Here is a 21832-nt window from a genome sequence, read left to right as displayed (position 1 = left end):
TCTGAAGTACCATGCCCAGGACGGAAGCCACATAGTGCCTTCAGTTAGTTAGTTTAGCATGACTCAGGCGAGTATCTTACCTGCAGTGGCAAGAAAGTGCGACGCCACAATGGTTATCGCAAGAAGCATGACTGCTTTTCTTTTGTAAAAGTGGATAACGTTGGCATCTTTCTGCTCCTGTGACATAGCCTCCTGTTCCCAAAACTTTAAGCAGAGGCCCGTGAGCTTCCTGATCAGCTCCCTTCTAGTCCTACAATTCTATATCTCTCACATTTGAAGATCTCTGCAGGAATACCATCTGTACTTGATCCGTTGCTGTTTCACATTTGCTTGACAGCTTTCCATACTTCAGATATATTTGGTGGAATTGAGAGTTGGTCTTGAATTGGAAGTTGTTCAAGATCATCAAGTGCTGATGCTAATGTGGTGTATGGGCAGTTCACCACTTATTAAAGTGTTCACCTCATCATTACAGAATTTGTCCACGATCAGTCAGCCCATTAGATTGCAGGCCATACAGAATCTTCAGCTCATCAAAAACACGTTTGGAGTCTTTTTTGTCTGCCACTGATTGAAGATGGCTGGGTTTCATTTTCCACCAGCTATCGTTCATGTGGCGAAGCTTAGCTTGCACATTACACTTTGTATGTGAATAAGCCATCTTTTTAATAATGAGTTTTTATAATTTATCCATGTGTGAAGAGCATGCATGAATCTCAAGAGTTGCTTTATCTCAGCATCACTTTTGTCAAATCTTTTCTGATGCTCCCTCTTTAGATGTATTGAACACGGTTTCCTTAAAAGATAACCAGGCAGAGTCAGCATTTATTATGTCTGACTCAAAGTGTGATGAGAACTTCATGAAGTTTTTTAAACAAGCTTTGTATACGTGAGCTCAGATTTCAACACATGCACACTGACTGTGGGTATTGGAGATTGACAACATCTGCGCTGTTTCAATTGGATCAGTATCACTTTACATCTCATGACCTGATTATCAGATGGCATGCAGCTCCCTGCATTGCACAGGTGATTTTGACATCTCAATGATTGCCTTGGTATACAATGTGGGGGTGCATTCATGTTGTTTTGCACTTTGGTGCTTGTTGAAATATCACATCTGTGATGACTAGCTAGTTCTCCATGCACTTTTGTGAGGAATAGTGTGCCATTTGTACCCACACCACATTCACCAATTTCTTTTAGGCAAAGTTTTGTGATTGCAACCAACTTTGATGTTAAAATTGCCTAGGATGATTAATTTGTCGCACCTATGAGCTGAGTTCATGGCATTGTCAAAGTCTTCATAGACTTTTTCTTTGACAATGTCAGAACATGTCATCGTCGGTACATATGCACTAACTGTTACATGACATGCAGATGTCAAGCTGAGGTGAAGGACAATCAGGCAATCATTTATTCCTTTTGGTACACAACTAGGTGTGCGTGTGCAATATACATCCAAATAGCAAAGCCCACTCCCGATAGTCTCCACTCGTCTACGGACTTGCCTATCCAGGAAATGTGTATCCAGCACAGAACCCTTCAAGATGGGACTTGCCTGGGAGATGTGTCTCACTTGGTGCAGCTATATCAATGTTGTATTTGGCAAGTTCTCTTCCAAGGAGTGCAGTGTACTTTCCAAGCCCACCAACATCATCAGAAAGAGTGCAGACATTTCCAGGCTGAAAAGTTCAGTGTTCTATGTGTGATGCTGCTTTTTAACCAGATACTGCATGACCAGCTAGTCACGGCATACTAGTAAATTGATAATGGAGTGAGAGAGATTTAGGAATCCATTTCTCCCCCTCCCCTGCATTAGGGAGAGCAGCACTATCTTTAAAGAGGGCTGATCCGTCGCATGAGAAGGATATGGATTCCAAGATCACTCCAAGTCAACAATAAACAACCATCACGCTGGCACTGCCTGACTGCAGGTTTGTGACTAAGGACCCCCTGTTCCCATCACCATACTTTCCTGTCACCACAGGACTTTCAAAGAACAGAAGGAGTGAAGAGATAGCAAGGAATAAGGACTATGGACCTGCACAAAGAATTGTTTAAAGTGGTACTAGGTTGTACATGACTAGTCACACTCTCCTGTCCTTAAAAACAACATGGAGTCCTTGTGGCACCTTAGAGACTAACAAATTTATTTGGGCAAAACCCACTTTATCAGATGCATGGAGTGGAAAATACAGTAGGCAGGTATAAATACACAGCTCATGAAAAGATGGGAGTTGCCTTACCAAGTGTGTGTGTGTGGTGGGGGGGAGGAATCAGTGCTAATGAATCAATTCAATTAAAGTGGAAGTGGGCTAGTCTCAACAGTTGACAAGAAGGAGTGAATACCAAGGGAGGAAAAATCACTTTTGTAGTCCTTGTTGGCTGTTTTGTCCACTGGTGCAGAAGACTGCAACGTGTGGATTGACAACACAGCTCTTTGCAAGGTGCAGGTGAAACAAAATTGAGAAAATTGCTTGCAGAACCCACTGAAGGCCAAAGTGACCACAGCCCAATGCCCGGGCTTTGCAGCAGTGCCAAAGGGAGCTTGCTAACTCCACTGCAAATTGAAGCAGAAAGCAGCTGCTCCACTGAAGTCCATGGGCCATGATTGGCTAGCAGGTCGGACAACCTCAGTTTGAATACAGACTATACCGTCTCTTTAGACCAGCTGCCTACCAGGGCTAAGGAGTGTCTGGTTAATCCCAATAATGGACTTTTTGTCTGATGTCTACCTTCTGACCTGTCCAGTTGGAGTGGCTCTACCAGGAGTTAAACTACTGCAGCATAGCTCTCCGGATCATTGGAACACTTAAGCCTTTCCACCATCTTAAGGTGCAGCCCTAGAGAAGGCCCTATAGCCTTGCAATTGTAAAGTTAAGCATGAACCAGAAGAAGGACAAATCACCTATTACACCGTAGATGGAACACTACTGAAGTTACTACAGGATAAAACAAGCCTGGAAGACAAACATCTAGAATACTCACCTCTTCAAATCCCATTTCAAACAAACATTCAACTGCTCCTCTGACAGGTAACAACCGAGTAGAAAACGCTGGATTTCCAATCCGAATAGACCTATATTTTTCTTCATTTGGGTGTCTGATAGGAATTTAAAAAATTGAAACAATTACATCATCAGCTAAAAAACTTGGAAACTTACAGTGTGGGTAGTGACACCTCTCATTGGATTTTTTGGGGTGTTAACATTTTTAGACGCTAAGAAACTTAGACTTGCTTTCATGTACAGAGTGTAGGCAGCACATTAAAGGTCATTTCTAAATCTACATCCTACAAAAAACTTGACAATAGTTAGGCCACTGCTGTGCTGTCATCACTGCTCATAATGCTGACTAATATTGTCTCGTTGTTTCCTTATCCTTCCCCATCTGTCTGGCTCCATCTGTCTTACATTTACATTTGTACTCTTTGGGGTAGGGACCCTCTTTTTGTGTGTGTTTGTACAGCACCTAGCATAATGGGGTCCTGCTCAATGACGAACTAACTTGGGATGAATGGCCGTTTACTGGACACTCCCCATCATGCCCCATGTGGCAAAATACTGCGCAATACATGAATACCCCGATGCTAAGATACTGCAGTGATACACACGGTTTAAACACCCAAACCGCTCACAGACTGTGCATGCGCCTGGGGGAGAGGTGTGAACTGCACTAGACCTGCACCGTCAGGGTGGGAAAAGCAACTGACTCATTAAACGTCCGTCTCCTGCCCTCACCCTGTCCAGCCCCAGGAGACAAGAGTAAAGGGCTGCCAGGTGGGCCCGTCCGAGCGGGTGCCAGGGCAGTGGCCAGGAGGCAGGTCACAAAGCCAGGCCTAGGCCCAGCAGGACTTGCCAGCCGGGGGGGCAGCCCCCTGCGGACAGGGCAGCGACATGCTGCTCGGCGTGGGGGCAGAGGGGGAAGCTCTGCCCCTCAGCGGGAGCTCTGCTGTCTAAGGGGGGTTGCAACTGACCCAACGGGGGGCAGTGTTCAGGCGGTCATGGACTCAGGACCGGCTGAGCTAAGCCGTCGCCGCCTCCCCTACTGAGTCAGCAGCTCTTCCCGCTGGGTGCCCTGCCCAAACTCAGGTCGTGCCCTCCCGCGGCGCCCGCCGCCAGGCCCCAGACCCTGAGTCAGAAGATTTATACCCGCCACGGGGACGGTGCCCTAACTGACCCTGCTCGGCGCGTCCGCCGCAGCTTCACGGGCCCGTCCGCACTGCTGACCTGAGGATATTGTCCGCGTAGGTGAGCAGTAACCGCGAGGCCTCCAGGAAGGTGTCTCGAGCGTTCTGGCAGAGCTCACTCACGGCTCGAGAGCGCGGTGGCGCGGAGGGACCCCCCGCGGCCGCCATCGTGCTACTCTCCCGGGGGCGGGGGAGGGGAGGGTGTCGCTTGCTCCCAGATCCGGGACCTGCTGAACCACCCAGCGGCTGAACGTGGAGCGGGCGGGCAAGTTTCCCTTTCAGTTTCAACAGCTTCATCAGCGATTATGGTTTCACAGTCAGTGCCTCCATAGCTAAATTGGATTATTTCACTTAACCCTCAGATTCAACGTCTTTGTTTTGCATGAAAAATATAGTGCATCTTTCCCCAAATGTACCGCACATAATCTGAATAAATTTTGAATTTTCTGAGAATTTTCAAATAAACCTGTTAGATTGAGCTAGATTTAATTAAAAATGGGTCCTTTAAACAATCTGTCCTGCTGAGTGTCACACTTTTTTTTAAATCCCTTTAGCTAAAAATGTATTTTATGGTCTTATTTTCAGATGTGCTAACCTTGTGCAGTTTCCCTTGAGGTTGTGGTGTGTAGCCTCTCTGAAAATCAGGCCCTAGGTGTATGTACTGTAGTGTACAAAATACAAAATAATTTATCTTGGTCAGTTACAACATGGTGTGGTCTGATTGCTTTGCTTTTACAGTAATTTTGAAACTCCTTATCGTTTTCTAATAATGTGGTCCTATAAAGCCCTGTATTTCCACTATTAACAGGCAGAACATTTTTGCATTTTAGTCCTAAAATGGATCTTTTACCATGTAAGGACAGTTCCATCCCATTTCACAAGAATTATGTAAAATGTGCAAGTACCCTGACTAAGCCCTGACTGGGATGATTTAGTTGGGGTTGGTCCTGCTTTAAGCAGGGAGTTGGACTAGATGACTTCCCATCAGTATGGCACCTCATTTAATAACTTTTGCCAAAAAGCAAGTGCCAACAATGTATATTTCACGTTTTTCTGTTTGCACTGAACCTCTAGGGACAGTTGTACACACAAGTTTCTTCAGATTCTTCTCTCAGAAAGCCAAAAATCACCAGGGTCTTTGAACTAGAGCAGCTCATTTACACACTTGAGAAATTTCTTCCTACCAAATAATGAGCATTTACAGGTGCTTTTATCCAAGAATCTCACAGTGTTTAATAAACACAGCTTGGTTTATTAATCCTTAGCACCCCTGTGAGGTAAAGTGATCCCCATTTTATGGATGAGTAAGCTGAGGCAAGAGCACAGCGTGAGTCAGTTATTTTATTATAGGTAACGCAGATAGCAACATCCATCATTTTAACATTGCCTGGACACTTTCCATTATAAGACCCTGTTTTCATTTGCTTGTAACTTTACCAAATTTAACCATTTGGGCTGAAATTTTCCATGCCAGGGTGTCAGCCTCAGGCTGAACTGTTTTTGGAAAATTTCATCAAAAACAGTTCTGTTGTTTCTCAGAACAAAATTTGATGGAAAAAAGTGTTGCCCATCTTAAAAAAAAATCTTCTGACCATTTTGATGAGCAACTCTAGTGCCTCCATACTTTGGGGTAAGGACTTGAAATTTGGCAGGGACAGGTTGCCCTGGTGTCAGGGATGTGCCTTTTTGCCATCCCCATGAAAATCTGCCCAAATTTGTTCAAATTATGAGCCTCTGAAAATCTCAGTTTGCACACGCTCTGGGGAGTTTGGCAGCTCACTTCTCTGAAGATTCCATCTGCTGTGGGCATACTCCACCAGAGGGATGCAGAGACTGAGCAGGACTTTCTCTTAGTTGGTCCCCCCAACAGTTGAAGATTGCTGAAGTGCCAGGCACAGGAACTGAGAGCCAGGATTCTGTCTTTCCTGTGCTTTTAATGCCCCCCTACTGGCATCCAGGCGGAGAGGAGGAGGAGGAAGTTTAACTACCTGACTGGAATATGGAGGAATAAATTGCCAATCCAAGGGAGCTGGTGAAGTGGTGGGGATGGGAGAGAGAGGACTGAGATGTGAAGCTCAGGGATCTGGGACTGGAATGAGGAGCTGATGCAGGTGTGGGGTGTTAAAATGGGACTGGGGGCACGGACATGCTGTGCAACCTTAATTTGGTCCCCTTGTGCATATACTTTATGATACCATGTAACTGTAATTAAAGACTATTTTTGTGACAAGCAACATTAATTCTAGCATTTCCCAACTTCTGAATTTGTAACCCTAACGTTCTTTTTAATATAAATAAGATGATGTGAAAAAAATAAAGTGAGGGAAAGTGAATTTCTCTTTTAGTTTCCTTCATGTCCTCGTGATTATTTAGACTCATGCATATTTTCTAGTCATCTCGTGTTTTTGAGTTCTTGGTGCTCTCTTTTGCATGTTTTCTATTTCTGAACGTGACTTTTTGGAGAGCGCTTGACTTCTTTTTTTATTAATTTCCTTTTTAATATAACTTTATTCTCTGGGTTTTTAAAAAAATCTCCATGACTCTTCCTTCTAGGGATCTGCCTTGCTGTTTTTGTTGTGATTCCTCTTTTTGGTCTCTGTAGAGAACCCTAATAGCTCTTGGATTCTAGCCTCATGCTGTGCTCTAAGATAAGTAGGAAGAATATTTCCACCACCTAAGAACAAATTGAAGAAAGGCTCCGCTTATTGTCATGGGTGGGATTCTCACTGGTGTCGCAAGCAGAGACTGTGAGATAAACACGCCACACGCCTTACCCTGCCGCAGCCTGGGAGACAAAGAGGCAGAAGTCAGAGAAAAGACAGGTCACATGCCCTACCAATCCAAAGCCGATTTCTTGAGTGGTGCAGGAGCTTCTGACCAATCGAGGAATCGGCAGTCGATTATCCAGTCGTCGAGGTTTGAGACCCCCCTTTTTTCCTCACGTGGTTTAGCCCACCGCCATTGGAGAAGGGGAGGGAGACGGAGCTGACCACACCGGAGAGGGGGAGGTGAGATACAGACATCCGAGGAATGTGCCTGTTTCCGCGCCGATCTCAGGGGGGGGATGGAATGAAAGAGGGAGGTTTGGGAATGGCGCGGAGGGGAAAGATTTTGCCCCCCGGAAATGGGCCAGGGCTGTTTCCCCCTCTCCTAGATAACCGGGGCGGGGCTGCCCCACCCAGGAGGGGGAGGTTGCCCCCGATGGAACGCTCTGGGGCAGGGGGTTATACTCTGACTCACACCTGGGGAGGAGCCGGGTGGCGGAGAGCCCCCCGCCCCCCCCGAGCCCCCTCAGCAGAGCTCTGCCATTGCTGGTGCGGGAGGCGCGGTCCCAGTGTGTCCTGTGCCCGCCAGTCCCCTCTGCCCGTCAGGCATCGCGCAGTGCGTGGAGAGAGGCCTCCGCTAACTAGGCTGTAACCTCTTCCCTAGCCCCCAGGAGTTTACAGGCGTGAGGTTTGAAAGTCCGCTCTTGTTTTCACACAGGGTGGCTAATTTTGGTCGGACGTATTCCTGGAGGTGTCATCCCGTGGCATAAACTTCCATTAAAGATTAATCTTGTATTGCTGGAGACTCCAGGACAGTCCTGGAGGTTTGGCAACCTTATTTTCAATGCTGTGCCTAGGGGCTGGCAGTGAAGCCAGAGGAGGGAGCAAAAGGGTAAAATGTTGATTTTTTTTTCAGTTTAGAGGGCTCCACGCCTTCTTTGGTGAATTGTTGAGGTTTGGCCCCCTATAGCAAAATAGTATTCTATGTAATAACCTCAGCTACTCTAGCAGTGTTGCCAACCCCAGTGTTCAAAACAAGTGAGTCAAATGCACCAAAACCATGAGATTGGCTTTAAAATCATGCGATTAAGTAAAATAATAGCTTTGGTGTTTTACTTTGTTTTTTGTTCTGATTTATGAGCCTTTAGGGTGCACTGGGGGACACATTTTGAAGTTTTCTCCGCAGCCAGAAGGGCTAGAAACTTGTTGATATTGTAACACAAATAAATAAGAGTTGTCACTTGGGTATCCCTCACTTTGCACTTTTATAGAGCTTTGTACTTTCACTATGCTATAAAAAATATTAACTAATCCTGTGATTGCCCTTAATGTTAGTTTAACATGACTTTATTTCTTTTTATAGAACATTAATAACCATTAAATGAAGGTGGTGCACAAGCATTGTTTTTTCAGAACATACCTCGTTGTAAGGTTTATTTTGACAATATTTTCAGTGGTTCTCAAACTGTGGGTCGGGACCCCAACATGGGTTGTGACCCCGTTTTAAGGGGGTCACTGGGGTTGGCTTAGGCTTACTGGGGCCAAAGCCCGAGCGCAACTACCCAGGGCCAAAGCTGAAGCCCAAGGCCAACTGGCTGGGGTCAAAGCCAAAGCCCAACAGCTTCAGCCCTGGGCAGCGAGGCTCAGGGTACAGGCCCCCTCCCCCTCTGCTAGGGGCGGTGGGGCTCCCACTTTGGCTTTGGCCCCCTCACCTGGGGCAGCAGGGCTTGGGCAAGCTCAGTCCCCCCTTCTGGGGTCGTGTAATTTTTGTTATCAGAAGGGGGTTACGGTGCAGTGAAGCTTGAGAAACCCAGTGTATTATGCCACGTCCTGAAGTCTGGCTGCCAAAGATGCTGACCGTTGACCCACAGCGGAATATAAAAATGAAAGCATCAGCCTTAAAGATACAACACACTGCTGCTGTGAATTTAAAACCAATAGCATTTTGCAGCCTGTTGTCACAGGAAATAAAATTACTTTCAGTTTTTCCTCCCACTCATTCCAACTGAAAAAGATATTCACCAGACTTTAAGAAGCTATATGCAAAATTTAAAATAGGTTTCCCTGTCCTTTCAGTGCTCTTCATTTTTGCCTTTGGCCATATGTATAAAGGGGAAACAGTATAAGAAAAAAGTGAGAAAAGTTCTACTAGTACTTGTCCTTGGCAAAAACAACAACAAGGCCAACATCCAAAATATCTAGTGTTATACAATCGCATGCTTTTACCCATATAAAATAACAATCGCACCATTAAACATTTGGCACAATAGAAATAAAGGCACTAGAACCAAATGCTGTCACAGGATTAATACTCTGTGTTGAAAAATAACCATCCAACTCTTTATCTAGCAGCAGGAGTACATAACAGCATTCTATTACAGTGATATTATCTCCAAGTCCAGTTCCCCTCGGAAAAATTATTTGGTAAAAAAATGGCGTTGTGGGGGGTTCCAAGTTTATTTGTTTCTCATGGATGTCAAACCAAATTTGCTCCATTTAGAAGAGAAAATGGTTATTTTCTAATTGGAAGCCCTGCAAACTGCTTGGACACTTAATAGTCAAGTTGGGTTATTTCTTTCTTGTGTATCATCATGGGTAATAAAGTTCCTGCAAGCCAAATCATACCCTCATGAGCACATGTACAACGGGAACACAAATTGCCAAACCAGATCAGACCAATAGTCCAGTATCCTATCTTTTACAGTGATCAGTACTAGATTCTTCAGCTGAAGGTGTACTTTAAAATATAATATTAATATAATAACGCAATGTTTTATGATGCTAGATGTGGTTATTTTCGAAGTGAGAGCTATTAATCCTGTGACAGCATTATATTTCAGTGCATTTGTTTTCACTATACCAATACAACTGATGACATATATGTCATCTGATGAAGACATATACATTTGATTGTGTGACATGTAGTGTTTTGGAGAATTTTCAAATAATTGTTTAAAGAGAGCAAGTGGCCATATTTCATGGCTTTCTAAATCGTAACTGTACTACATTTTTAATAAATGTAAATTAACTACTTCACATGTATTTTGATATATACTATATGACTTCAAATTACTCTTTTCCCCAATTAGCAACAATTTAATTTAAATTAGGGACTAATTTATAGAATTTCATGATCAAAATCTATGCTTAAAGCTTAATCAAACAAACTATCTCAAATGTGAAAAATCTGATTTTAGTAAGTCAAAAATGGCTTGATAGAGCAAAGCAATTTTTTCACAATATAAATGGATATTCAAATACAATGTTAAACTAACATTAAGGGCATCAAAGGACTAGTTAATATTTTTACAGCATATTGAAAGTATAAATCTCTATAAAAGTGCAAAGTGAGGGATATCCAAGTGACGGCTCTTATTTATTTGTGTTACAATACTATCCGAGATCGAGGCCCAGATGTAATAAGGGCTGTATGAACACATTGTAAGAGAACCCTGTCCCAGAGAGCTAACAATCTAAATAAACAAGACAGAGAAAAGGTGTGAGGGGAAAGAGAGGCATGGAGAGATGAAGTGACTTGCCAAGGTGTCAGATCAAATGTGTGGTAGAGCTGGAAACAGAATCCAGGTCTCCCAACTCTCAGTCTAGTGCCCCATCCCCTAGAGTTGCTGTCTCCCATAAAGGTTATGATGAGATCCTTAACTTACTGTAATAAATAGCCACAATAGGGCACTAGTCACACAGGGAACATCATTCTCTGCAATTTAGAAAATGCATGCATTTAAAAGGCAAGTCCTAATTTTACTGTATCTTAAATGCTTTTTACATCAGCTACTTCATTATTACCTTTTTTACCTGTTACAGAAACGCATTTCAGGTTACCGTGGTCTCCACCATGATCTCACAGTGCTTACAAGATTTCTTAAAAATTGTAAATTTTCGTCCTCGGAGTTCCAAATTACATCAGTGTTTAAGAAGTAGCAAAAATGGTTTCAGCACCAAGTCACTTTCCAAACATCAAAGGCGAGTAGTTGTCACAGGTATTGGTTTAGTGTCTCCTCTTGGTGTTGGGACTCAATTCGTGTGGAATCGCCTTCTCCAAGGAGAAAGTGGGATTATCTCTCTGGATGGGGAAGAATATACAAGTGTTCCATGTAGAGTGGCTGCTTGTGTGCCAAGAGGAAATGGCAAGGGTCAGTTCAGTGAAGAGAACTTTGTGTCAAAATCAGAAAGCAAATCCATGTCTTCTGCCACTATCATGGCCTTGGGTGCTGCAGAGCTAGCAATAAAAGACTCTGGCTGGCATCCACAGTCTGAAATGGATCACTTAACTGCTGGTGTGGCAATTGGAATGGGAATGGTTCCACTGGAAGATATTTCCAATACAGGCTTGCTGTTTAAAACAAAAGGTTATAACAAAGTCAGCCCATTCTTTATCCCTAAGATCTTAATCAATATGGCAGCAGGTCAGATCAGCATTAGATACCAACTCAAGGGGCCCAATCATGCTGTGTCAACTGCTTGTACCACAGGAGCACATGCTGTTGGAGATTCCTTTAGATTTATAGGCTATGGTGATGCTGATGTGATGTTGGCTGGAGGAACAGAGGCTTCTATTAGCCCCTTGTCTATAGCTGCATTTGCAAGAGCTCGGGCACTCAGCTCTAACTTTAACTCAAGCCCTAAACTGGCATGTCGACCGTTCCACTCGCAGAGAGAAGGATTTGTAATGGGAGAGGGTGCAGCTGTGTTGGTGTTGGAAGAATATGAACATGCTATTCAAAGAGAAGCCAGGATCTATGCAGAAATTTTAGGTTATGGACTCTCTGGTGATGCTTGCCATATAACAGCACCTAATCCAGATGGAGATGGTGCTTTTAGGTAAGAATTTGTAGATTAATTTGACAGATACGTTATTAAGCTATTATTTTCTGTTGGTCAATATTCTCTGTAAATTTGTCAAGAGAAATATCATGCACCTCAGCATGAATACCATCCGCATATCTTTTAACTGGTGTGAGAGTGTTTAAAATACAATGGCATGCAGATTTTCAAAAAGCCTGAAAGCTTAATCTGAACAATGGAAGATTTTTGTAAGGTTCTATCTTATTTTTCTTATGGCAAGGTAGTCTCACTAGAGTCAGACGCCTCATGTAATATTATGGAAGCTTTATTCAATGTGGAAAATATTTCACTTTTACTTTTGATGTACACAGCTGTTCACCATAAATGAGTCCCAACTACACGCAGATGTTAAAGGCTAAAGTACAATAAAACCTTTTGAACCTCTGTATTTAAGAGGAGAGACATTCAGCTATGAAAGCAGGTAATGCTGCTACCTGTGTTCTTTAGGAATACTATTTAATTAGCCCACACTGAACTCCAAAATAGTACATTAACAGTTATGTAGTAGTTGAAGAATGCCGATTCCCAGAATAAGTACCTTAGATATTATCAGTGTGAATAGTCAAAATGCTCTGAAAAAGATTTAGGACTTGGTTTTAACAAGTTACGTTGATGTGTATGCAAAGCACACGGTTAAAATAGAGACCTGGTTTAAGTATCTTGCTTTGTTGGGATTGTAATGCAGACTCAATGCCTTCAGTGTGGTATGGGGGGAAAAGGTTAGAGTTGGTGGATGGACAGCAGAAATGAACTTTGGATTTTCACTTTGGTATGTCCTCAGATCTATGTTTGCATAGAATTAAGATACTATCACACTGTAGGCTGATTAAATGTCTTATTTTTTATAGGATAGTGCCATTTTTCAGCACTCTTTTGCCAGTCTTAAAATAGGGCTGCTTTTACAAGGGATATCTGTGGAAAAGAACGCATGTTGCTCTATCCATTACTGAGATAGAAAATCTTCTTTTATGAAGCTAGTTTACACACAGTTTATATCTTTTTACAGTTTCACTGTTTTGACATTTTATGTTTATACATAAGAACATAAGAATGGCCCTATTGGGTCAGACCAAAGGTCCATCTAGCTCAGTATCTTGTCTTCCAATGGTGGCCAGTGCCAGGTGCCTCAGAGGGAATGAACAGAACAGGTAATCATCATGTGATCCATCCCCTGTCACTCATTCCCAGCTTCTGGCAAACAGGGGTTAGGGACACCATTCAACCATAGAATAGAATCCCGCCAATCCTGGCTAATAGCCATTGATGGACCCATCCTCCATGAATTTATATTGTTCTTTTTTGAACCCTGTTATGGTCTTGGCCTTTACAACATTCTCTGGCAAGATATTCCACCAGTTGACTGTGCATTGTGTGCAGACATACTTCCTTTTATTAGTTTTAAATCTGCTGCCTATTAATTTCATTTGGTGACCCCTAGTTCTTGTGTTATGAGAAGTAGTAAATAACACTTCCTTATCTACTTTCTCTACACCAGTCATGATTTTATAGACCTCAATCATATCTCCCCTGAGCCATCTCTTTTCCAAGCTGAAAAATCCCAGTTATTAATCTCTTCTCATTCGGAAGCCTTTCCATACCCCTAATCATTTTTGTTGCCCTTTTCTGAATCTTTTCCAATTCCAGTCTTTTTTGAGATGTGGCGACCACATCTGCACGCAGTATTCAAGATGTGGGCGTAACATGGATTTTTATAGAGGCAACATGATATTTTCTGTCCTATTATCTATCCCTTTCTTAATTATTCCCAGCATTCTGTTCGCTTTTTTGACTGCCGCTGCACATTGAGTGGATGTTTTCAGAGGACTATCCACAATGACTCCAAGATCTCTTTCTTGAGAGGTAACAGCTAATTTAGACCCCATCATTGTATATGTATAGTTGGGATTATGCTTTCCAGTGTGCATTACTTTGCATTTGTCAGTATTAAATTTCATCTGCCATTTTTTTGCTCAGTCATCCAGTTTTGAGAGATCCTTTTGTAGCTCTTTGCTGTCTGCCTGCATCTTAACTATCTTTAGTAATTTTGTATCATCTGCAAATTTTGCCATCTCACTTTTTACACCCTTTTCCAGATCATTTATGAATATGTTGAATAGGACTGGTCCCAGAACAGACCCTCGGGGGACATCACTATTTACTTCTCTCCATTCTGAAAACTGACATTTACACCTACCCTTTCTTTCCTATCTTTTAACCAGTTACCAGTCCATGAGAGCACCTTCCCTCTTATCCTGTGGCAGCTTACTTTGTGTAAGAGCCTTTGGTGAGGGACCTTGTCAAAGGCTTTCTGAAAATCTAAGTACACCCTATCCACTGGATCTCCCTTGTCCACATCCTTGTTGAGCCCCTCAAATAATTTTAGTAGATTGGTGAGGCATGATTTCTCTTTACTAAAACCATGTTGACACTTCCTCAACAAATTATGTTTATCTATATGTCTGACAATATTGTTCTTTATTATAGTTCCAACCAGTTTGCCTGGTACTGAAGTCAGGCTTACAGGCCTGTAATTGCTGGGATCACCTCTGGGGCCCTTTTAAAAAATTGACATCACATTAGCTATCCTCCAGTCATTTGGTACAGAAGCTGATTTAACTGATAAGTTACCGACTACAGTTAATAGTTCTGCAATTTCACATTTGAGTTCCTACAGAACTCTTGTGTGAATACCATCTGGTCCTGGTGACTTATTGCTGTTAAATTTAATTTATCAATTTGTTCCAAAACCTCCTCTAATGATATCTTAATCTGGGACAGTTCCTCAGATCTGTCATCTAAAAACAATGGCTCAGGTTTCGGAATCTCCCTCACATCCTCAGCTGTAAAGACTGACTGAAGCAAAGAATTCATTTAGTTTCTCCTCAATGGCCTTATCATCCTTGAGTGTTTCTTTAGCACTTCGATTGTCCAGTGGCCCCACTGGTTGTTTAGCAGGCTTCCTGCTTCTGATGTACTTAAAAAAAATTTGCTATTACTTTTTGAGTCTTTGACTAACTGTTCCTCAGATTCTTTTTTGGCCTTCCTAATTGTATTTTTTACACTTCATTTGCCAGTGTTTATATTGTGTATATAGTGTTTGATAGTGTTTATATTTGTATATAGTGTAAATACCCTATAATTAATTTAATTATGAATGAAATAACTTACCTGTATCTCTCTCTCTCTCTCTCTTTATATATATATCTACCGCTTGAGAGCCTTGTGTAGGCTGACTATATAGGTCTTTGCTAAAGATCACAGGTAGAGCTTTACTAGTCTTCACAGCTTATTGTAGTATTATACTAAAACTTTTACATATCAGTGCAAAGTAATGGTTTTCATAGCAGCTGTGATGCCCTTTGTGCTTATGGCATATTGTTGTTACCATAGGAAATGGTCAAAGAAAAAGCGAATATGGTAAAACAATCCAAGAATACAGACTAAATAAAAAGTGAAAGCATGGATGACAGTGGCACCTAATCAAAGCCAACCCTATTTGTCGATAATCTGGGTTTGCTGAGTGTGCCCGTATGAGTCAATGCATTGTACTGACCCCATTAGAATTATTATTGTAGTGATAGTTCATAGTCATTTCAGTTCTTCTGTTCTTAATATACCATGCCTCCCAGGATTTTTTCCTTTCTAAGGATGAACTGCCCTGGCAAGGGAATGGACTAAATGACCAAACAAGTAGCCCTCTATATTTTATGTTGTTCTGATGTCTGTGTTTAATGCTATATCTTTGGGTTAACAGATTTTAAAGTAGAAGACTAATTTACCAGTTTTCTCCTTACAGTACTTGATTCATACGTAATTGCTTTAGACATTTATTTAGACTTTTAAGACATTTATGATGAGATACTGAGATTAACTGGAACTTTCTCTCAAATTACAGATTTTTTTCACCACTGAGCTGATATGGTAATACATTTGTAACACAATTTTCCTATATGCATCTTATAATTGTGTCAGAATATGAATTAAATTCACAACAGGAAATAAAGCATTTTATGTTAAACATTTTAAATTATTAATTGTGATATGTTGTACATTAGCAAAGAAATCTGAAATGTATACACTACACTTATTACTGTATATCAATTATTGGCTTCCCAATTTACATAATTTCAAGGGCATATAGTTTTTGTGAGATTCATAGATTCATAGATATTTAGGTCAGAAGGGACCATTATGATCATCTAGTCTGACCTCCTGCACAACGCAGGCCACAGAATTTCACCCACCACTCCTACAAAAAAACCCCTCACACCTATATCTGTGCTATTGAAGTCCTCAAATCATAGTTTAAAGACTTCAAGGAGCAGAGAATCCTCCAGCAAGTGACCCGTGCCCCATGCTACAGAGGAAGGCGAAAAACCTCCAGGGCCACTTCCAATCTGCCCTGGAGGAAAATTCCTTCCCGACCCCAAATATGGCGATCAGCTAAACCCTGAGCATATGGGCAAGATTCATCAGCCAGATACTACAGAAAATTCTTTCCTGGGTAACTCTGATCTCACCCCGTCTAATAGCCCATCACAGGCCATTGGGCCTATTTACCATGAATATTTAATTACCAAAACCATGTTATCCCATTGTATCATCTCCTCCATAAAATCCATAGATTTTAAGAGCTACTTCAGCCTGATAATAATATATATGTAGGACATGATCCTACATGTGTTAGGCAAAACTCTCAGTAAAAGAGAACAGGTCTGGGCCCAAAACTTGTGTATATAATGCATACAGTAGAATATATGTGATATATAATATATTTGGATAATATAGTAGCCCTAAGGAGTGTAGTAAGTTAAAATAGTTTAACTATTTCCCTTCTGGTTGATTAACTTTGTTGCCAGTATTCTGGCTTGCTAGTAAGTGACAAACAGGATCACTCAACTCTCTGACTTAAGTTAGAAGCTAGATTCTGCAACATGCCTGAAAAGGCGGAAGAAAGACTCAAAGTCAGAGATGTTTAAATTTATTCAACATTTGGTATACCTAATAGAGCTCACTTCCTACTTGTCTGTTGCTCTGCAGATCTGTCATCCATATTATATTACTCCTGGAGGAATTCTGTGCCAAAAAATTAAAAATTCTGTACCAAAATTTAAAAAATTCTTCTCACAATATTTGAAAATTCTGCATATTTTATTTGTCAAAATAACACAATATAATCATTCTAGTTTCAATTATTTTGATAATTTATTTCAAAATATCTGTCAGCAAGTATGTCTGTAACAATATTACCAAAAAAAAAGAAAAGATTCTGGTAATTTTTTTTTTGACAAATAGATTCTTTACTAGGCATATTAATACAGAACTTTGAGTAATTAGTTTAAATTACAGTATAGAACTATATTTCCTGCACCTGTCAGAAGCAGTGCAAAGGCTTGGGGGAGTCAGGAGTAATGGAGCTGCTGCGGGAGAGGGAAGGAGCCTAGGAGTGAGCCTGGAGATGTTGGGTGTGACCCCATGGGTCTCTGCAGCCCACATCCCCAGGCTTAACACTTTCACACCACTAGCTCCTGAGCCTATGCCCCAGTCTGTCCCGCCCTGTCATTCTGAACCCCAGTCTGTGACACACACACATCCCCTCCCTCCGCAGCCCTGTGTGCCCCACTCTGTCCTAACCTGGCTCTGTGGCTGTGATGAACTCTACTCCTAGGGGGAATTCTGCAGCACTGGGCATAGCATTTTTTTTTTCCCCACAGAAAATACATTCTGCTCCTTGGGGCCAGAATGGAGGTATAGGTTCTCAGTGTAGTTGACACTGTGCTCCCAGTGAATCTCCTGTTATCTACTGGGTTTGGGGCCATAGCCCTACTTCTTCCAGAATGAGGAAGACAAATCCTCCCCTAACCCTGAGGGAAGAATTCAAAAGAAGCTCACAAGGAGAACTGTGGAATTTCCCTGCCCCTCTGGATTTTTCCCGGGGGAGAAAGCAGTTTGCACTAAAGTTCTGAACAGTGGTGAGGATGTTCTAGTTGTTGTGAGCAAAAGGGAATAATATAAACACGAAGGACAGAAAATGTAAAAGTTAGGAAACTTTTTGTTTAATTTGCTATGATCAAGATGGTTGCTGTAATCACAGAGGGAACTCTGCTTTTGATTGAGTACCTGGCGGCTAAACTAGAGAAACTTCAGCAAAGGGTAATTGAAGTTGTAAAATAGTTGGGAAAATAATTTTTAAGATAAAACTTATTTTAGAAGGAAAATGATTGACCTTTGGATTAAAAACAGACTTCTAATGGACAACAATATCTGTTATCTAATATCTGATATCTATTATATCCCCTTTTTCAACCTGTGGTATAACAGTCTTTCCGCTGTAGACTTTAATTCCAGTCAATATATTCTATAGAAGAATAAAATATTTAAGATACCCAAGATCTAAGTGTGTATATTATTCTTATGTTGCTGATAAAGTGTATGGGTCTGATTCTGCTCTGCCTTGCACCTTGTGTAGTCATTTATATTGGAGCAAAGTGCCTGTGAAATGCAACCATTCTGATTTAGCATTTAACAACCATTTCCACTCTGAACAGATGGCGGTGACTACAAGAGACAGCGGGAAATCAAGCTCTCTGTTTTTCTTTTTCCTTAGATGTATGTCTGCAGCAATAAAAGATTCTGGAATATGTCCTGAGGATATAACATATGTCAATGCACATGCCACTTCTACACCACTAGGAGATGCTGCTGAGAATCAAGCTATCAAGAGACTTTTTAAAGAGCATTCATACACTCTTGCAGTTTCCTCAACAAAGGGAGCAACAGGACATCTCCTGGGGGCTGCAGGGGCTATAGAGGCAGCTTTTACTGCACTGTCCTGTTACCATGGAATTTTACCACCTACTCTCAACCTGGATAAAACTGAGCCGGAGTTTGACCTTAACTATGTTCCGCTAACAGCCCAAGAGTGGCAAAGTGAAAAACGACGCATTGCTCTCACTAATTCATTTGGCTTTGGTGGTAGTAATGCAACACTGTGCTTTGCTCATGTTTAGCTTACAGTGTGTTGTGTGTGTGTAAATACTACAAATGCAGATTGGTAAATGGCCTGAAAAATAATTTGTGGTACTACATTATGTTTTGTTGTACTGTAACACTTTTTACGTGAACCATATCCCTTTTTATCCAGTCACATTGGCGACTTGCTTATTTTTTTCTTAAGTCTTCCAGTCCTTACCTATTTATACTTCAGACTACAAAAGAATGAGTATTACTCCTTTAGAGACTGATCTTGCAAATGCTAAGTGCTTTCTTTGTTTTCATTCACTTCACTGGGAGGTTAGGATGCTCTGCACTTGGCAGGATTTAGTCCTTAGTATGACAACTCCTGTTTGATCAACAGCCCCATTCACCTCATTCTCCCCTTTATTATATTGTTTGCATTACTTCTGGTTATTACTTTGAAATACCAAATTCAGCACTTTAATTAGGAATGTCATATTTTAAAAAGAAAGGTATTAAAGTTGAAAATGCTCTAAAATGCTTTATATTAAATATTCAAAAGTACATACCACTGTTAAAAAACCTATTAATTGCGCTCTCTCTCTCTTTTTTTTTTTTTTTTTGGTCTGTAAGGTCAAGAATGTAAAAGTAGAATCTAAATGGAATTGTTCTTGCAAATGGTTTGGTAAAGATGTGGCTCAGTTAGATAGAAAAATAAACCTATTTCAGCTATTTTGAGTGAGGGAGAATCTGTCAAAACTGAGGGCTTTATTTACATCAGTGCTATATGTTTTGCAACATCAAAGAAGTAAACTCAGCTGAATTGCCTCTTCCTCAAAAGATTTAACAGTGAACAGAAGTTTATTTGATTTGAAAGCATGATGGTTTTGTGTCTTCTTTGTATGAATTGGGAATCCTGATTTTGTTTTAAATTTTAATAGAAAGATTTAAAACAAATAAAAATTCTCCCACTGTGTTTGCAGTCCAAATATTCTAGATCCTGTCTGTCACTGACTCATCTATTTTAATTTCCATGATAAGTGATATGCAAAGGTATATAGCATAAATAGTGAAAAGTAAATTATATTTTCAAAATTCAGTTTTACTAACTGGTGCTGTTAATGTAGGATATATTGCCATTAAAATCAGTGGGTGTTAAGTGAGTTCAGCACCTTGCAAGTTAGGGTGCATAGGAATGAAGCTCCTATTTTCTAATGATATGTCATGTTTATCTTGACAGTCTTCCTTGAATTTCATAAACAGAGCTTTTTTGATGCATCAGAATGGTAATAATATAGAATTCAAATGAAGTGCTGAATTTATAGCTGCTGCATCCCTTACTTCATAATATCATTTTGAGTCTGTCAGTTTATGACTTTATAAACAACTTAGTTGTTCAGTTAAAAATGAATCAAATATAAAATTTCCCACAGAAATATATTTACCTTAGAAACATTTTTTACATTTGCTCCTCAAATCATTAGTACAAGATTTGAATACAAAGACCTTCATCAAGATGAAATTACTCTGGTTATACATGTGGATATTTAACCTCATATCTTCTTTTACTAAATGAAATAAACAGACTCACAGAAAAACAGATGGAAATTTTTCCTTCTGTTGTGCTATTATGCCATATAATAAGGTAGAACTTTCTTGTTGGATCAGAAAAGTGGTCCATCTAGTCCAGTCCTATCTCCAGAAGTGGCCAGTACCAGCTGCTCTGGGGCAAGGAGCAAGAAATGATGCAGTAGGCAGTTATAGGGAAAATTTCTCCCTCCCTCCCTTCACTCTCAGTTGTTAGAGATTTGTGTATGATATAAATCATCAGGGTTTATGTATCTTCCAAATATTTTTTTTAATATTTACTATTATAATTCTAGATAGTCTTATTATAAATGTCCAGTCCTTTTTTGAATCATGCTAAGCTTTTAGCCTCAGTGATATGTATAAAAGGACTGTTAAGTGCACAGAAATATTAACAGCAGTCATTGAAAACGAAGGCTTGAACTCATGGTCTCCTGGCTCCCATCTCAATGCATCTTTGTGCTAACCTACAGCACATTTTTATTTTAGGAGTTTCATAGAGTGCTTTTTGAATAGATCTCAGAGTGCTTTACAGTAGTGAGTAAGTATCATCCCTATTTTGTTTGGTGATAGGGAAACTGTGGCACAGAAAAGATAAGTGACTTGGGTCAAGTTTACACAGTTGAGAACATAACTGGAGCTGGGAACAGAAGCCAGGTTTCCCATTTCAGTTACCATGACCTATCCAGACTGCAACATGGATCCTCATGAAAGCTGTATTGATTCTCACAGCTACAGTTATGCACCATGTCAAGTTATGGATAACTAATTTATGGGGAGATAAAGAGTGCGATATGAGGATGGGCAGTATTTAACAGTAAAGGGATGGGGGTCCTGATTAAATGTACAGTTTTTAAAAGTGTTAATAGTGAGCAATACAAGATATTGCTGAAAGAATAACAATGAATTGCATTATTATTTGTATTACCATAGTACCTAGGAACCTAGTCACTGACCAGAACCTGCTAAGTGCTGCACAAACACAAACAAAACAGCATCCCTGCCCCACCGGGCTTACAATAAATGTAAAAATCGGATAGATTACTTAGAAATGTTTATACAGCTGAAGGAGGCCCATTAAAAAGCCAGAACCTTGTACACTGTGTGGGAACTGATGACTCTAAGATGACGGTACAAGGTATATTAATGAACTGTCCTCTCTTGGCACCTGCTACATTTGCAGCGGTGTCTTTCCTCCCTGACATTGTTTTTCCAAATATTGTAGGCGTATAGACTTTTCTGCACAGGTAATGTTCAAAAGTTTCTATATAAGGTCAGACAGATCTCTATCTTGTAGCTCCTCCTCTTCTCATCTTTGCTATAGAATTTATCATTTCTTCTGAGATGTGTTACTGGAAGCACCTTAAATCAAGGCAGTGAGACTTGATGAAGAGGTACATAATTATTGGAGCTTTATTGATCATGTCTCCACTTCTGCACTACAAGAGTATTCACAGAGCACTGATAA

General features: G+C 40.8%; 2 protein-coding genes across 4 annotated transcripts in view; one reads left to right on the top strand and one right to left on the bottom strand.

Annotated features, from left to right (window-relative positions):
- The window catches only part of NGLY1 (N-glycanase 1), a 47921-nt gene extending 43442 nt beyond the window's left edge, over window positions 1-4479 (bottom strand). Inside the window, exons 1-2 of one of the 2 annotated variants that reach the window (XM_073333455.1) lie at window positions 4233-4465; window positions 2992-3106 (exon numbers count right to left, since the gene is read on the bottom strand). In XM_073333455.1, the coding sequence (XP_073189556.1) occupies window positions 2992-3106; window positions 4233-4360 (243 nt within the window). In that variant the 5' untranslated portion in view covers window positions 4361-4465. Of the gene's footprint in view, window positions 1-2991; window positions 3107-4232 lie in introns of both variants that reach the window. The other variant, XM_073333456.1, reaches the window with a different exon arrangement.
- Window positions 4480-7002: 2523 nt separating this feature from the next.
- On the top strand, window positions 7003-20504 carry OXSM (3-oxoacyl-ACP synthase, mitochondrial). 2 transcript variants are annotated; one of them, XM_073333453.1, is made up of 3 exons: window positions 7003-7200; window positions 10780-11796; window positions 18428-20504. In XM_073333453.1, exons 2-3 carry the CDS (start codon window positions 10811-10813, stop codon window positions 18828-18830), a joined length of 1389 nt encoding a protein of 462 aa, XP_073189554.1. In that variant the 5' UTR covers window positions 7003-7200; window positions 10780-10810; the 3' UTR covers window positions 18831-20504. The 2 variants fall into 2 exon arrangements, with proteins under 2 accessions (XP_073189554.1, XP_073189555.1); XM_073333454.1 differs by lacking the exon at window positions 7003-7200 and adding an exon at window positions 7462-7849.
- The last annotated feature ends 1328 nt before the right edge of the window (window positions 20505-21832 follow it).

The sequence above is a fragment of the Lepidochelys kempii genome, chromosome 2 (genome assembly GCF_965140265.1).
Source record: "Lepidochelys kempii isolate rLepKem1 chromosome 2, rLepKem1.hap2, whole genome shotgun sequence".
Taxonomy (NCBI): Eukaryota; Metazoa; Chordata; order Testudines; family Cheloniidae; genus Lepidochelys; species Lepidochelys kempii.
This window is presented reverse-complemented; position numbering and strand designations above follow the sequence as displayed.

What these genes read in the sequence shown, in the direction of transcription:
- OXSM (XM_073333453.1), top strand. Translation starts at nt 10,811, where the DNA reads ATGATCTCACAGTGCTTACAAGATTTCTTAAAAATTGTAAATTTTCGT. An exon ending in GATGGAGATGGTGCTTTTAG is followed by an intron (nt 11,797 to 18,427) that starts GTAAGAATTTGT and finishes CTTTTTCCTTAG; the next exon opens with ATGTATGTCTGCAGCAATAA.